We start from the raw sequence: 17,509 nt of genomic DNA on the forward strand, positions 1-17,509 counted from the left end.
AACCATAAAAGTTACTAAGCATTTAATAAAAGTTTAAATGTATTATTTTTCAAGATATAAACCCTTTCTCTCTTTAAAGCATTTTTGGATGGAAAAAAAGGAAAAATGTAACCCTAGTTTAATTATCTTGGTATTTCTGCTTCTAACTTATAAGATAAGGAACCAAGAAATCAAAATTTATGTTAGACCAAAAATTAGCAATCACAAAAAGGCTTTAAAAAAACCCTCTGTGTTGTCTTTAAAGGGATATTAATACTACTTGGCAAAATAAAGATAGAATAATTATATTTTCATCTAAATTCAATTAATATTCTTACTCAAGATAAAGACTTGGACAAATTAAACTCTGTGAATTTTATCTTAAAATAATTATAGGTCTTTTCCATGATTTTAGGGCAGCACAGAATATAAATGTAATATAACAGTTTAGTTTATGTAAGACTTTGCATTTACTTTCTTACTAAAAGGCTAATTAAGTGGAATCTCCTAAATTCCTTTCTTTTGTCTTATTGGTTAGACATGGGTGTTTAACCAAATTGAGATAAGACGGAGTATAAAGTAATTTCTTACCAATGTCAGACAATACTGCAAATTATGTGGATCTACAAAGTTATTCCACCACATAATCAGAGGGAAGTTTTAGCCTTCTTTGTGCAGGGTTGTGTTTCAATACCAATAACAGCTTGTCGCCATGCCCAAGGAAGTGGCCTTATTTAATCTTGGAGGGTGGTTCTTTTCCCCCCTTTCCCTCGGTGGACCGCTTCGCCTGTGTAGACATGATGGAACACCCATCCATCTGCCTTTCCCGGGAGCCCTCACAGCGCATACAGCAGGACCTCCCTAGCTGATTTCACCCCTCAGATACGTGTCCTCGTCTAAAATGGAAAATGTTTTACCTTTTCCCCAGAGACCTCCCCGATTGACCACATTGTCATCTCAGTGCTTCTACAACCTCTCCAAACCATCCTTGGATTGAGGCAGAGAGCACACTTGCTCATGAGCCCAGGCCCGGAGCTCTGTGCTCAGTGCCTTCCTGTCATGCTCCACATTCTCAACATCACACAGGTATACTAGCTGACCGCTCTGCAGGCTCCCAGAGTCTATGACCTGTGGGCCAGGACCACCAACCCTTTTCTGACAGACTTCACAGAGGCACCCTAGACCTTGCCTCTGCACCCCATACCATCTCTTCCAAGAATCATAGGAGATGAACTTGAGCAAAGAAAAAGGTCAAACGTTTAAGGGATATTTTTAGGGAAAATTATCTAAATGCTTCCAGGATGCTTTCCGGCTTTCAAAGTTCCCAGCCAGATCTTTTGGTGACTCAGAGTCATCTTGGGGATAGATTTTGAACTCTTTTTTTGATAGCAAACTCCTTACAAAGAGAATTAAACAGTGCTCCCTGACACATGGAAGAATTCATTTGCCTCATTAATGAGACTCTGAGACTCCCCTAACTAAACTATGTGTTCGTTAAGTTTGCAGTCTTTGTTTATTTGTTTTCCTGGCATGTAGTGTGGAGTAGTCGATAAATGTTGAATAAATGAACAAATAAATCAACCACTTAGCAAAGCATGTTTGCAGATTTTGGGTCAGGTCTTCCCAAGCTCCATGCAGCAGGAGTACAAGCAATGCCTAGCTGTCTCAACCTGCTAATCCTCAGTTTGCTGCCCACTTGAGTTCTGGTCTTCTATGAAATAATAGATTCCGTATTCGGTCTGTTTGTGTTTCTGGAGGCAGAAAATGGCTTGACACCCATCCACGAAGACTTCCCTTCACTGCATGAAAGAACCTGCTAAGCTCCCTCGTCAGCAACTCATAAAAACAGTTCTGACGTATTTTTTGTGAATCACTTAATAGGTGCCTCTCCTTAAACCCAGTTCAGAGCGTGTTCCCTAGTCCTCTTCCTCAAGTTAATCCCCAAATAAAAAGACACATCCCTGGAAAGTGAAGCAATATGTCAGCTTGGTAGGCAGCCCCAGATTTCACAACAGCCCCAGAAAAGCTTATGCTTCAAAAGCTGACTCCTGCTCTCACTGCACTTTCAGCCTCTTCCATCTTGCTCTGTCCTGAGCTGCCCTTAAAGGGATGCTCGCCCACCTCATCTCGCCAGCACAAAGCTGGAATGAGTTTCTTTTTGCTGGTATGCTTCTCACAGGTCTTAACTGCAATCCTTCTACATGCACCATCCAGTCTCAAAGAGGTTTTCTCTTCACATACCGCCCACCCCAAAGGCTGAAGATGTTCGATGGTTCCCAAGTCATTGGAGAAGGGGGAAGGAGAGAACTTAATTCTGCTCCCAGCTCTCTCCAGGAGGCTGACCATCTGCTGGCACAAAGGCTGGACTGTGAGAGGCCACTGACCACTCACCTGCAGCTTGTCCCGCTGCTTTGTGTGGGACATGAGCAGCTCTGCAGTAGGCGGCACGCCTCTGGGCAGCTCTGTCGCGGCCAGGCGGGCCCCAAACGTCTGAAGCATCTGGGCAGTGGTCTTCAATGTCAAGGCAAAGTTTTCGATGGCCTGGAAGGTCAGACAATCATAACAGTGTGGCAGGATTAACATTCACAATATGTTTTATCAATGGAAGGACAGTAGAATTAGCTACCACTTCCTGAGTACCTACAAAGGACCAAGTATTATACTCGGTGCTCTACATTTGTCTACCAGCTCAAAAATCCAGAGTGGAAGGTATTTTATCTCCATTTTATAGAAAAGGGAATTTCAACAGGTCAAGTGAATTGCTCAAAATCCTATTACTTGGGCAGTAAGAAAGGAAGGAAGGCAGTATTCAAACAAGGTAAGCTCTTTCAATTTCAGAATTCTGTTTGTTACCTTAAGAACATGTAACATTAGCCCTAGCCAGTTTGGCTCAGTGGATAGAGCACTGGCCTGTGAACTGAAGGATCCCGGGTTTGATTCTGGTCAAGGGCACATGCCTGGGTTGTGGGCTCGATCCCCAGTTGGTGGCATGCAGGAGGCAGCCGATCAATGATTCTCTCTCATCATTTATGTTTCTATCTCTCTCTCCCTTTCCCTTCCTCTCTGAAATCAATAAAAATATATTTAAAAAAGAACAAAACATGTAACATTAAATCTGGCTCAGGATTTACACTAGATAAAATGCTACAAAGGGCAAGACCACTTACCCCTCCTCTAATAAACCCTTCCTTCTCTTCTAGCCCCTACATGGCTCTCTATCCTCCCCATCCCCTGCACACACACAGCCAGGCTGCCTCTCATGACCTTTAACTGAGTCATTTCTATCACATGTGGGGAGAGACGGGGGCCTTTTCCTCCCTCTTTTCCTTTACAAAAATGTACCTTATCCTGTGTCCCTTCCACTCACAGACCCTATTCTGCCATTAAAGGAATACCTGCTAATGAGTTAGTGACTTCGCAGCTAATATCCAAGGTGAGATATCTGCGTTTTAGCAGAGTGCTGTAGAAAACCTGGCCTAACCTAGAAAAAGTGGCACTGACCATCAGAAGAGCTAGTTGAAGGTGAGCGGCTGTTCAGAGTCCCCCAAGTCCTTCCACTCAGCCAGACTGGACCTGCCTCGCCCACTTCCCTCTGCTCCTGAGACAATTTTGTCCCTGAAGGTTAAGCACAATGCCACATTCATCTCTTCCCCCAGGGCATGGTACTGTGCCTGGCAAACAGGTGGCCCAAACAACTATTGAATGGATGAATGGTAGGAGCAAAGAGATTGTGTTATTTCAAAAAAAAAAAAAAAATCTAAGGCAATTTGGAAAAAATGAACAGCATAATACAATAAAGGACAGATAGAGAAATCAGAGCAAAAGGGAGAGCTGGCTAGCCCAGTAAAGCTGGTGCAATAGAAAAGTTCTTTTAATTTTTAAAGTAATGTATTAAAACTCTAGAAAGTGAAGAAAGAAAACCTAGAAGCACTCCAAGTTCCACGTTTTATGTGATTTAAAGAAATTGCATCCTGGACGACCTTCATCACATTTATACATGACATTCTACATTAGTTTCCCTCCATATCTCATATTTAGGCTTATTTAGAATTACATGTTTGTGAAGAACTTTACATTCTTTTTTTTTTTTAATAAGATTCTCTTGGAGTCACCATCATTATGGTGAAACTGATGACAAGTTTAAAGGGTTCTTGCCCAGTTCATGGGCTCTCTTCTACGTTTTGGGAAGGGACGTGCCTTCTTTGGAATTACATGGCATACGAAGAAGTGAGGGAGGGACTAGAATATGTTGCTCTGAAATTGTGTTGTTAGAAATCTATTTTGTTTCATTCTTAAATTTCCCTTTTTAAAAAAATTGCACTTAATTTGAACTACTAATTAAATGTAGTTCAGGTGTTGGGCAACCTGTTTCCAAAGTGACCAGATACAGACAGGTACGCTGACGCTGCCGTCAGGGTGGGCATGGAGCTTCTGATTTTGCTTAGAAAACCTAATTTTTTCAAGGGCATAGGGGCTAAGAGAGCAGGGGAAGGGACAAGACAACTTTTTATAGAAACACATTACTTGGTGAGGTTCAATTTTACTTTTTCCTCAGTTATTCTGACCCTTCTAGTTTAGCATAATCGCCACAAATATGAATAAGTAGGGAAAGTAAAACCCTATATAAGTCAGGTACTTTCACAGCTTCCTGTCTGTCTATACATTAGAATCACCTGGGGAGTTCCATGAGCCACGAATGACCGAGACCCATCCCAACTCAAATAAATTAATTTCTCTGAGCTGTAGCAAGGTATTGGTTCTTTGAAAATTCCCCAGGTGCATTCTAAGTCGAGTCCCCAAGACTCCCATGCCAGACAATCAGGTGAGGTGAAGGGAGTCAGCAGGAGAAACTCCAGCCTTTTCCCTTCACCCTACTTTTCTCCCAACCTGAGGCTTGGGAAACCCAACCTCCCCAGTGGTAGGTAGTCATAGGCAATGACCTCCCAACAGTTGATCTTTAACAACCCTGTCTTCGGGAAAACAAGGAGAGACGCTGAAAAGGGCATACAAGTTGGTACTCACAGTTCGATGATTGATCCACTGGCTGTGGCGATATTCCAGAGTTCCCCCTAAGTCCTCTGTCAGTTGGCTTTTGTCAATGTAGCCTTGAAGGTCAGAGACAGAATTTAACATAACGATCTATAAGAGGAAACAAATTAATATATTCCTCACAGATGATTAAATAGTAGCTCCTCTGGATTCTACTGTTAAGTAGCACGTCAACTCTGCCTTCTCAGAGATTTATATCCAAAATGGTTATGATGTCCAGCAGAGGAAGTCCCTTTCCACTTTCCCCCTTTGAGAGAAGAACGCCAGCCAAAGTGTGGAATAGTCTGTGACAAAACGGCGACTGGGATCAGGGAGCTCCGTTCTAAGCTGCCTAGAAGTCAGGTCTTGCTTGAAGTGAATTTTTGTCCCAAGTTCTGAGGTTAAGGTCTACTCTTTAGCCACCGAAATCAGGTGCTGTACCGAGACCTAAACATCCGTGATGAGAACCCCAATAAAGGGTGGGCTGGTGAATATCAAAATAAAATTAGAAAACAGGGACCAACTGAGGAGTGTGTACTGAGAAGATTCACTACACGGATGCACTCCCATGAAGAATGTTGATGTACCCCCAATTTACCCTTATGGAGGAGGTCTGGAGGTAACAGGGAGTGGGTTTTCATAAATTAACAATCCTGCTGATGAACACACCGTGAGTGAATGCCCACACATCTAGAGGAAGGTGACACCGTCCAAACTGCCCCCAGGCAGGGCCCTGGCTCTCTGTCCCAGGCAATACACCACACCTCCTAGTCACTCCTGATCAGAAGCATGGACCCCTCCTTCCTATCTCTGAAATGTGTCCTCTGATGCCTTTACCTAATGACCTTATATTTCTTCACTCCTTGTTGATTATTTTGAAAACTGATTCTTGGTCAGAGAACATAAGAATACAGGCTTTCACCCTGGCCGGTGTGTCTCAGTGGGTTGAATGTCATCCTGTGCATGGAAAGGTCATCGTCTGGATTCCCAGTCAGGGCACATGCCCAGGTTGTGGGTTTGATCCCCAGTCGAGGTGCGTACGGGAGGCACCCAATTGATGTTTTTTTCTCTTTCTCTCCCTCTACCTTCCTCTCTCTGAAGTCAATAAAAATGTAATCTTTAAAAAGAATATAGGGCCGAAACCGGTTTGGCTCAGTGGATAGAGCATCAGCCTGCAGACTGAAAGGTCCCGGGTTCGATTACGGTCAAGGGCATGTACCTTGGTTGCGGGCACATCTGTGCAGGAGGCAGCTGATCGATGTTTCTCTCACATCGATGTTTCTGACTCTCTATCTCTCTCCCTTCCTCTCTGTAAAAAATCAATAAAATATATTTTAAAAAAAAGAATATAGGCTTTCTTCTATTATCGTATCGTATTAGTCAAGTGATAAGCCCACTTTGGAATGAAAACAATATTAAGTTAGGGCCTAAAGTCTATAGGTAAAAACAAAACTGATGTATTCATCCAATAAGTATGCAATGAACTTCTAATAAATGCCAGGCTCCAAGGGATAAAATAGCAAGCATGACAGCCCCGCCTTCACGGAACTAAGGTTTAGTGGGATATGATTGCACAGAGCACTCTGTTAACCTCAATGGCCCCAGGACTTTCTCCTTCATTTCTGAAAAAGAGTTTGGAAATTTTAAAAAATATTTTTATAATATGAGAAAAAGAAAACAAAAACAATGTGAATCCATCTGTGTCTTTCTTTCCTAAAAAATTTAAACCACTTTTTGGAGTTTCAAAAAGATTTTTAGTCTTTCTATAATTCAAAATTATAGGACACGTAACAGGAAATTATCAAGTGAAAAATAATTTTTTCTTCTCAAAACAGTAGCAGCTTTGGTAATACTGGGATTTTTTTAAATAGCATTATGCAACATCGTATTGGGCAGAAATAACTTTGCCCCACAGCCTGGAGTTTCAGAAACCTATCGTGCCAGGCCCAGGTCTTCCATGCCACCTCACTGGCAGGACTCTGCTTTCTCATCTTTCCCAAGGAAACCCCAATAAAGACTCTGATCTAGGTTTTCCCCTTCACCCTGCTTCTGCCTTCTGAGCAAAACCTGGGCGTCCCCCGTGGGACTTGGGTGACAGGAGGTGACTTCCTCTCTGAGACCTGTGAGTATAATAAACTTCCACCTTCAAGCTCATTCTCAGTTCCTCCTGGGCACCACCAGCTTTACTGTACCATAACCAGCATGTACATTCTTAGAAGAGCTGCTATAGATTAAGAATGCCCTATCTATTCCTTTTCAGTATACATTTATGCTCTTATCTATAATTGTTTAAAGCTGTTCTTTCAGAGAGATCTGTGATCTTATCATTATGAAAGAAGCCCTTCCTGTATTGTCACACAATCCATGTTAAGAAACCAATTTGTATGACCATAGCCTTAGCCACTTCACATAATTTTCTCAGGCTGCTATGAGGATAGCTGTTCTAGAATAGATCGGTGCCAGCAACTGACTCTCAGAAACCCTTTGCTATTTCAGAGCAACCCTCTTCTTGGCTAAAGATACAGCGAGGCTAAGTCACTTAACGACTATTATATCCCAGTCCACCTGGTTCTTGTAAGAATCAGGCAAAATCAACTCCTTTCCCCTCACTCAACCTGTGAAAATATAACTATTATCTCACTAGAAATGAGCAGGGAGATCCTATATAATAAAAACCTAATATGCAAATCGACTAAACAGTGGAACGACCTGCAGAACGACCAGTCGCTATGACGCGCATTAACCACTAGGGGGCATATGCTCAATGCAGGAGCTGCCCCCAGCCCACAGGCCCCAGGCCAGCCAAGGTGGGTGCCAGCGCCCCCCCCCCCCGCCGCCCCCAAATTGCCTGCCAGTCACCCCACAGATCAGCCCTGATCACCGGCCAGGCCTAGGGACCCTACCTGTGCACAAATTTCATGCACCAGGCCTCTAGTGTTATAATAAGAGAGGACAGGATGCTACAAAGTAAAGTGCTAATATCACAATCATGTTTCACTAACAAAGTAAAGAAGACAACAAACAGTTTGAACTGTCATAAAAAGAACAAAATATATTTTGAAGATTGAGTCCATCAGCATGGTAACCTAGGACTCTGAATTCTGTGGCACAGCAGAGCTGTGAGGGGAATGCAATCTTCTCTGTAAGTTTATCTTATACAATAAACTTTTTGCATTAAAAAATACCCTGCTAAATGTGCCAATAATTTAGCTGACTAAGAGTTTTCTAAAAAGTTGATTTTAGTTTAAAATTAAAAGTATGATGGATAGGGAATCAATACATTACCACAAACAGAAGTAGCTAAAAAGACATAGTATCAAGATAAAGCAGGTGTTCATTCTCTCCTTAGTATATATGTACCATGTGAGAAGCAGGGCATAAATCACGTATGTACTAGTATCTGTGTACATATTATCACATGGAGAGGTGTGTTTTATACACAACCAGGGAAACAAACACATATGACATTTGGTCAAATGCTTAGTTCAAATTCCTTGTTTTGGGGCATTATATTTTTTTTCAATCACTTAATACATATATGTATGTATAGATCGTTATATGTATATTTACCTCTCACTATATTAATATATGTAATACATTATTTACAGTATATTGAGATAAATATATTATGTATGTATTATATCATCTATTATATTACATAGTATTAACATATCATATATTAATATAATGCATGTATGATATATTAACATAATATAATATGGCCTGGCTGGCATGGCTCAGTGGTTGAGCTTTGACCTATGAACCAGGAGGTCATGGTTTGATTCCCTCTCAGGGCACATGCCAGGGTTGTGGGCTCAATCCTCAGTAGGGGGTGAGCAGGAGAGAGCCAACCAATGGTTCTCATCATTGATGTTTCTATTTCTCTCTCCCTCTCCCTTCCTCTCTGAAATCAATAAAAATATATTTTAAAAAAACATAATATAATATGTACTATATATAAAGAGATGTACATATCTATATAATAATGCATATAGAGAAGCAAATAATAAATAATAAAGCAAATGGGGATTAAAATGCTACCAGGTAAATGAATCTGGGTAAAGATCATGAAATATTCTTTGCACTATTCTTATTCTTAAAGTTGTTTTCATGAGTTTGAAATTATTTCCAACTAAACAAAAAATATATATTAGAAAACTTTTATAACACTATAGATTTATCTTATTTATTTTTCTATTTTTTGTTTTTACATTTTTCAATTGATATATCATTTACATTTTTAAATGTACAGGTTTTAAGGGTATAGTTAAATTAGTTTTGACAAATGTAAACACACATGAAACACCATCCAGTCAAGATATAGTACATTTTCCCAGAAAGTTCCCTAACACCTCCTTCCAATCAATCTCTACTTCTCCATACCCTAACAGCAGCTGCTGTTTGATTTTCTATCTACCATAGCTTAGTTTGCCTCTTCCTGAACTTTATAGTCATTCATTTATATAAAATGAATCACAGAGTATGTATTTGCTAATGTCTAACTTCTTTCTCTCAAAGGAATATTTTTGAGATTCGCCCATTACTGTTGCATGTATCAGTACTTCACTCCTTTTTATCACTTAATGTTATTTCATTATATGAATATTCCACACTTTCTTTTTAAATTTTATTTTTATTTTTTTAAATATATTTTTATTGATTTCAGAGAGGAAGGGAGAGGGAGAGAGATAGAAACATCAGTGATAAGAGGGAATCATTGATTGGCTGCTTCCTGCACGCCCCCTACTGGGGTTCAAGCCCACAACCAAGGCATGTGCCCTTGACTGGAATCGAACCCGGGACCCTTCAGTCTGCAGGCCAATTCTCTATCCACTGAGCCAAACCGGCTAGGGCTTTAATTTATTTTTTGTTAAAGTACAGTTGACATGCAATATATTAGTTTCAGGTGTACAACATAGTGATTAGACATTAATATAACTTATACTGTGATCACCACAATAAGTCTAGTAACCATCTGTCACCAAAGTTATTATGATATTTTTTACTATTTTCCCTGTGCTATACACACTGCACCCCCATGACTTGTTTATTTAGTAGCTGGAAGGTTGTACCTCTTATTCCCCTTCACCTTGTTCACCAATAGCCCCACCCCCACCCCTCTGGCATCAGTTTATTCTCTGTATCTATGAGTCAGTTTCTGTTTTCTGTGTTTTTTGTTTGTTTATTCATTCATTTTGTTTTTAGATTCCACATATAAGTGAAATCTTTCAGTACTTACCTTTCTATGTCACAATTTCTTTACTCAATTCACCTGCTAATGGACATTCTTGTACATGCTTTTTTATAAGCATATGTTTTCATTTCTCTTGGGTGGGTCATAAGTTAAGTATATGTTTAACTTTATAAGGAACTGCCAACTTGTACCATACCTTACTACTTTCAATAGCTGCAAAGTATTTAACCAATTGGGTAGACTATAATTTATTTAATCAGTCCCTGTTGTTTGGAATTAAGCTGTTTCCAATTACTTACTATTACAAACAATTTGGTAATGAACATCATTGTATCTGTAGCTTTGTGCACATGTATGAAAATATCTGTAGAATAACTTTTATAGGTAGGTCAAAGAGTGTTTACATGATAATTTTTGATAAATACTGCCAATTAGTCCTTCATATTCGTTATTACCAACTTCATGTCTGTCAGCAAAGTATGAAAGTGCTGTTATCTCCACATCTCTGCCAAAATTATAGATAAAATCTTTAGTATGATTTCCTTTTGTAAGTGCCACAATGTTGGTTTTTATTTTCACTCTACAGTTGCCTATATTTATGTCACCCCCATATTTTAGATCCTTATTTTCTTTCACCCATACTACTACAATTTCCCTCCATCCTTCGGTCTCCTTCTACAGTCTTGGACACCCACCTTCAGAGTTATGTGACTCCAGTACCATTTACCCAATTCACTCAACTCAAAAACCTTCACTGGATCCCCATTGCCTACTGAATAAAATCCAGACCCTTATCCTTACAGGTAAGACCTATTTCATTTATTCTACTTTTTCTTTCAAAAGCATATATATATATATATATTTACAACAAGGGGCTTCCCCCTGAACTTCACAGAAAGTGTGTACTTCCTTCCTCCAAGTCCTTACACATACTGCTTCCTCTGCCCAGCTGTCCTTCTCTCCCTCTCTACCTTTGAAGTCCTACCTTCTTAAAAACCCAGCTCCAGCTTGGCCAGGATGGCTGAGGGGTTGAGTGTCGACCTATGAAACAGGAGGTCACAGTTCAATTCCCGGTCAGGGCACATACCCAGGTTATAGGTTCCATCTTCAGTGTGGGGCCTGTAGGAGGCAGCCAATCAATGATTCTCTCTCCTCGTTGATATTTCTATCTCTCTCTCCCTCTCCCTTCCTCTCTGAAATCAATAGAAATATATATATATTTTTAAAAACAGCTCCAGTGCCATCTTTTCCACTTGCTCCAACTAAATGAAGGCAAGATAAAAGGTCATGCTCACCGGTACTTTCATTTTAAATTCATCTTGATAGTATTTAATTCCAATGTCAGTGATTGTCCTCTGGATAAAGCGAGATGGACGAAGGATGAATATGAGCTGCAAGTTTCCAGGAAATGCTACCTGGAAGGGTCATGAAAAGAGTCAGGGCAAATATCACATCCATTGGACTCCTCTTGCCTAAGATCACAAATGACAAAGTTAAAGTGGACACCATGGATGCCAAAGAATTTGAATATATTTCACATTTCAGAGCTAAAGAGATCTTAGCGATCAGATAATTCAAACCATTCCATAAAAACCAAACTAAATCAAACACACACAAAAATGTTTCTGATTATAAAAAACAATTCATACTCTTTATTGAAAAATTGGGAAATAAAATTATACATTAGAAAAAGGAAACCACTTATGATCTCATAGCCATTTTTAATATTTTAACCCTATTACTTATAAGCTATTTTCTCTGCTTAAATATTTTTATCATGGTTAAACTCATATTATAGAAATATTTTGTAACCTACTCTTTTCACTAGATATTAATACCATGAGCTTTTATGCTTGATATTAAAAATTATTTAGAAATATTTTCATGGGTGCACAATTTATTTAACTATTACTTATAGCTAGTGATTTAGGCTTGTCCACATTTTTGCTTTAAAATAACACTGAAATGAACATCTTTACCCATATTTTGGAACATTTTCTTAAGATAGCTTCCTGTAAGAATTACTGAGTAAAATTTTAGGGTTTCTGATGCATATTATTGCTATGTTGCTTTCCGGAAGCATTGTCTTCATCTTGTGGTGAGGTCCTGAGAAATGAGATAACTCAGATTCATATAACAACTTAGTGGCCAAGTTAGGAATCCAACTCTTCCTTTCCTCATGGCTCTCTATTCTTCCAGTGGTTCCCAAAAGCAACCTCCCATGGTGTTTGTTAGGAAAAAAAATCTGGTCTTTGCCTGGAATGTTTTGATTCCTTAGGACTTAAATGAAGTCCAGGTATCTGTATTTTCAATGAGTACATGAAGAGATTCTGATTGGTAGCCAGGGATCCTGCACTATGGTATCTTTTATGCATAAGTGATTGATATTTTTCTTGGACAAATTAGTCTCAAGTATTAGATGATTCAGGTGTCTTATATGGATCCTGGGAAATCAGAACTCCCCAGAGGTCAGACCTCTGGAATAGTCATGGGCACTGTCAAGTGTCCAAATCCTCCGGTCGTCAACCATCGTTGTAGTTATCTCCCCCAAAAAATCCTGTAACCAAAACTAAACCAAAGGGGTCAAACAATCCATGCACAAAGGAAGGGAGACTTCCCTTCTCCCATGTTTGAAATGCAACGTCCTAAACAGAACCTTGCATTTTGTTATGTCATGGCAGGAAATGAGCTGAGACACTCCTTGTGTATGGCTGAGGCTCTAAAGCGGTCTGAGGGAAACTCTGTATGTGTGCAGATCTGTGTGTGTGGCTGCCTCTGCACGTAGGCATAAGTGAGATTTCAAATGTCTCTCTCCTGTCTGAGCCTCTTTACACACATTACCACCCTGCCATATCCCATCCTCCTCAGCCAGTCCCAACTGTCCCAGGGAGTCCATGCTTTGGTGGAAATGCTGGTATGGTTTGCCCTGAGGTATCTCTGCCTGCCCATGTGACTGAGTTCTCTGGTCTGAGGTCCCTACAGAGAACGGATACATCTACTTGCTAAAAGGCAACAAACAGGGATAAAAATCAGGCTTTTAAGATCAAAAGGAAGCCCATCCAAGGTTGTACAATTTAATGCCAAAAGTAAGCCCACTTTCAATCAAGCTACTTAAATATCATTTTGTCTGGTTTAGCTTGTGTCTTTCTAATATGTGGAAAAAATAATTTGAATACTGAAAAGAAGACTGTTTTAAAGTGGTGACCCCCAAAGTAAACTCTAAGACAGGATTTGGGTATAAAGAGTTTAGTGAGGAGGTGATCCCAGGCAGCAAGCACATGAGGAAGTTGGTGGAGGGTGAGACAGTGATGGCTAGAGAGCCAATACATCAAAACAGGGATTGCTGTGGGCAAGAAGGGCTGGGAGGCCCTGGCTGGTGTGCCTCAGTTGGTTGAGTGTCATCCCCATGCACCAAAAGGTTGCCGGTTCGATTCCAGGTCAGGGCATATGCCTGGGTTGCAAGCGGATAGATGTTCTGCTCTCACATCGATGTTTCTCCCTCTGTCTCTCTCTCTTTCTCTCTCTCTAAAAATCAATAAAAATGTTTGTTTGTGTGTGTGTTTTTGTTGTTGTTTTTTTTTAAAGGTTGGGAGCCTCTGAAATACTATATGGAATATACCTCAGAAGTATCCCATTGAAGCTGGGGTATTTATCCACCAACTTCTCTGACTCAATAGCTGTAGGTCACTCCTGGGGCATTAACTTCCCAGCATTCTCTACCTATCCCTCTTCAGTGACCAGAGAAAGAAGTAGAGAGACTCAGGAAGCCTTTGACATGGAAAGGAATTCTCTGCAGTGACCTTCAGGTGGCAGAGGGGATATGGGTGTGACATAACAAAGACCTTCCCAAAATTTGGCATAAAATAATCACCTTTTTCCCTGTGACTTTGATATGAAATAATTGGATAGACTACGTAAGTTACTTTTATAAAAAAAAGCACAAAAATAAATATTTACCGCTATTCGTGTCAAGGATGCTTTTATGGAGCTCCACTTGTCCCTTTGTCTGTCGATAACAATGATGAACCCGATGCCGGCAGCCTCCATGCTGCAAAAGAGGGTGGTCAGTATCAGAGACCAGGTGAGACACACAGGTTCTGGGCGGCTTCCTCAGGGGATGCAGTCTACAGCCTCCATGGCGCTCCAGGATCATGTGTAAATGCCCTGCACGGCACAAGGGAGTAACTGGGTCTGGCTTCCCTGACAAAGGAACCATCTCCTCCTCTCACCTGGCAGCCTAAACAACACAGAGATGGTTGGTGTTTCAAACCCTCTCAAGGCCTCTGCTTCAGGCTGGCAAAGTGTGAAACACCCGAGAGCACACGTGCCCAGGCCTGAAAGAAGATGCAAGTGCCAGCTGAGTACCACCTGTCCCAGTGCAGGCGGAGGACCTCAAGGCGGAGCTCTGCCATCGCCCCACTCCCAAGACTGGCTTTCAGGGAGCTGTCAATGTCCTCCCCTAGGAGTCATTCCGAGAGGTGCTCAGAAATAACACGTGTCAATGGGAAAAACGACTCCCTCCCAGTGCCTGGCCATAAACGGCCAGCAAACCATGTGCGTGAGAAGGTGTTTATGAAGACCAAAAGGAAGCTGCCTGGTCTCCTCTTCAGACCCCACAATAGTATTCTCACAAAACCCTTTTAAAATAAAGTCCTACTAGGGAAAACTTTTTTTCTCTCTTTGGGAGGAAGTAGAGAGGAAAAAGCAAGGGCTTTGGGGCCTGGTTCCAATCCTAGTGCTGCCACTTACTGGCAATGAGACACTGGGGAGATCCCTTAGCCTCTCTAAGGCTCGGTTTCCTCATCGGTAAAATGAGAACACCACCAACAATAGTAAAGTGATTGAAAGCACATTTTCTGAAGCCAGACTGCCAAGGTTTGAAACCTGGGCTCCTCCCATTTATAGATTGTGTAGTTTGGAGGGGACATTACTTAGTCTAGCTTCTCAGACGACCCATTTGTAAAACAATGATAGTACCTATCTATAGGGTGGATGTGAGGGTTAAATGAATATGTAAAATATTAAATGAGATGTATAAAATGCTCAGAACAATGCCTGGCATTTGGTAATACTGTATAAGTACTATTATTACTATTTCTTATGCGCTTGTTATGGAGAATATAAGACATAAAGTATACAAAAAGTATCAGACCTATAATAAGCCTTCAATAACTCTCTAATATTGGGAAAAGGTGAGCTTTGCTCTAAAAAGTTTCTGTAGGTGAATAAGGCAGAAGATCTAAGCAAAATCTGTAAGAAAATATGAGTACTTATCTGATGTAAGCATCACTAGGCCAACCCATTACCACAGCCCCATTCTGGCCCAGGCTGTCTTATTGGGAACATTTTCCAGGAAATGATGCAAGGAGGCGTGGTCTCACTGGGTGGAAGAGGCAGAGATTGAAGATTATGAGTGGAAAAGTGGCCAGGATTTGAGGGGGTGGTTGTCAAGAAGAAAAACCTCAGAGAGGGAACGCCAGAAGACTTCAGGGAAATTCCACTTTAATGCTTGTGACCTGTACCCCACAAGGTTAGGTGAGACTCCAGAAGGCTGGCAGAGAATAGCTACTGCACATGTGAGAACTGATGAGAAATTCTGAAACGTGCACATTCTGGAGATAGACAACTGGTGTTTCGGCCCAGCCAGAAGAGACAGACTTTGATGAACACCCTGTGTATTCAGGTGAAACTCTTATAAAGGCTGCATTCTAGCATAAATGAAACACCATCAGAGGTGCCATAGGATTAAGGCTATACTCTCGGAGTAAGGACAAAACAGAAATGGAGTTGCCCTAAGAAAACCTAAAACCAGATCCCAGAAAGATCAAGGTGATCCACCAGTAACTTAACTGCCTGGCAAATAAAAATCTAAAATTATTTGTAAGTAGATAAACCTCCACAACATATCATCCACCATATCCAGCATAAAATAAAAAAATGAATGGAACTGCAAAGCAGCAGGAAAAAGTAACTAATAATCAAGAGATAAAATAGTCAATAGATACTGTCTCATGTATGTTTTTGTAACTGGCAGACAAAAACTTCAAAATAACTATGATCAATATGCCATATCCATCAAAGTGGATTAAAAGGTGCATTATTTCAACAGAGCATAATAAAAATCTATAATGAAGAACCAAGTAGACCTGCTGTAATTACAAAACATCAACAACTGAAATTAAGAACTCAGATGTGTTTAACAGCAGACTGAACACAAAAGAAAGAGATGAATGTGTTATGACTCCAAAATGCCGGGAAGGTTTCATGGTGAATGTGGTATTTTTCTTAACTACATGGTATGTAAACAGGTAAATATATACAGTTGAGATCTGTATACTTTACTATATGCAAATTTTAACTCAGTTTAAAAACGGAAAGAATCCAATAAATTCAAGTTGTGGAAAAAAAGAACTGGTCAAACAGTGAAATAAGAACTGAGTCCAATGTAGGGCAACCCACCATCCCAGTTCGTCCAGGACTGAGGAGTTTCCTGGGACACACAACTTTCAGTGCTAAACCTGGAAAACAAACATGACTGGGGACCATAATTCAAATACCTAATTCCAAACACTAATATGATGGTCACTGCTCCTGCTTATGGGGCTTCTTACGGAAGGAAATCAAACTACTCTTTAGGATCATTCATGTTTATTGACAGTTGCTCTTTTGAAGAGCAGTGCTCAAGGTTGTTCCTGGTATAGGAGTAAAAAGAAAAAATGATCGACCTATGGTTTGTTATCTGTTTGTGTTTAATATTATTCTAAATTGAGAAGTAAAGAACTCATGATGCTTTCCAGTTTTTCAGCATCTCTTGGCATCTTTATCGGCAAAATGGTAGGCTGGCACAAGTTTGTCTCAATCACTCCTTTCAGCTTTGTCATTCTATGGTTCTCTAATTCTATATAGTGACTTCAAGTCCCCACTGCTCGAGACACACCTCATATTTCAGTTTCCTCAATAAACTCTGTTAATTGCCAGGCTGGAGTCTGAGTTTATGAACAAAAAGTCAATCTTAAGAGGCTATATACTGTATGATTCCAATTATATACCATTCTGGAAACAAAACAAAAAACTAGGAAGACAGCAAAAGGATCAGTGGTTGCCAAAGGTTGGGGACGTGGGAGGGATAAACAGGCAGAGCACAGATAATGTTTAGGGCAGTGAAACTGTTCTGTATGACATTATAATTGTATATACATGTCATTATACTTTTGTCCACACTCATAGTATCCTATATAATAAAAGGCTAATATGCAAATTGTCCCCTCGACTGGGAGTTTGACCAGGGGGCTGGGCCAGCCCGTCAAC

At 40.4% G+C, this 17,509-nt stretch overlaps 1 protein-coding gene across 1 annotated transcript in view; it reads right to left on the minus strand.

Moving 5' to 3' along the window:
• Positions 1-17,509, minus strand: part of MCF2L2 (MCF.2 cell line derived transforming sequence-like 2) — a gene marked incomplete at its 5' end in the record, with an annotated part of 193,282 nt that overhangs the window by 129,245 nt on the left and 46,528 nt on the right. Inside the window, 4 exons of the mRNA XM_079763591.1 lie at positions 2,371-2,520; positions 5,002-5,118; positions 11,497-11,616; positions 14,159-14,249. Of these exons, the coding sequence (XP_079619717.1) occupies positions 2,371-2,520; positions 5,002-5,118; positions 11,497-11,616; positions 14,159-14,249 (478 nt within the window). The remainder of the gene's footprint in view (positions 1-2,370; positions 2,521-5,001; positions 5,119-11,496; positions 11,617-14,158; positions 14,250-17,509) is intronic.

The sequence above is a fragment of the Cnephaeus nilssonii genome (genome assembly GCF_951640355.1).
Source record: "Cnephaeus nilssonii genome assembly, chromosome: 3".
Classification (NCBI taxonomy): domain Eukaryota; kingdom Metazoa; phylum Chordata; class Mammalia; order Chiroptera; family Vespertilionidae; genus Cnephaeus; species Cnephaeus nilssonii.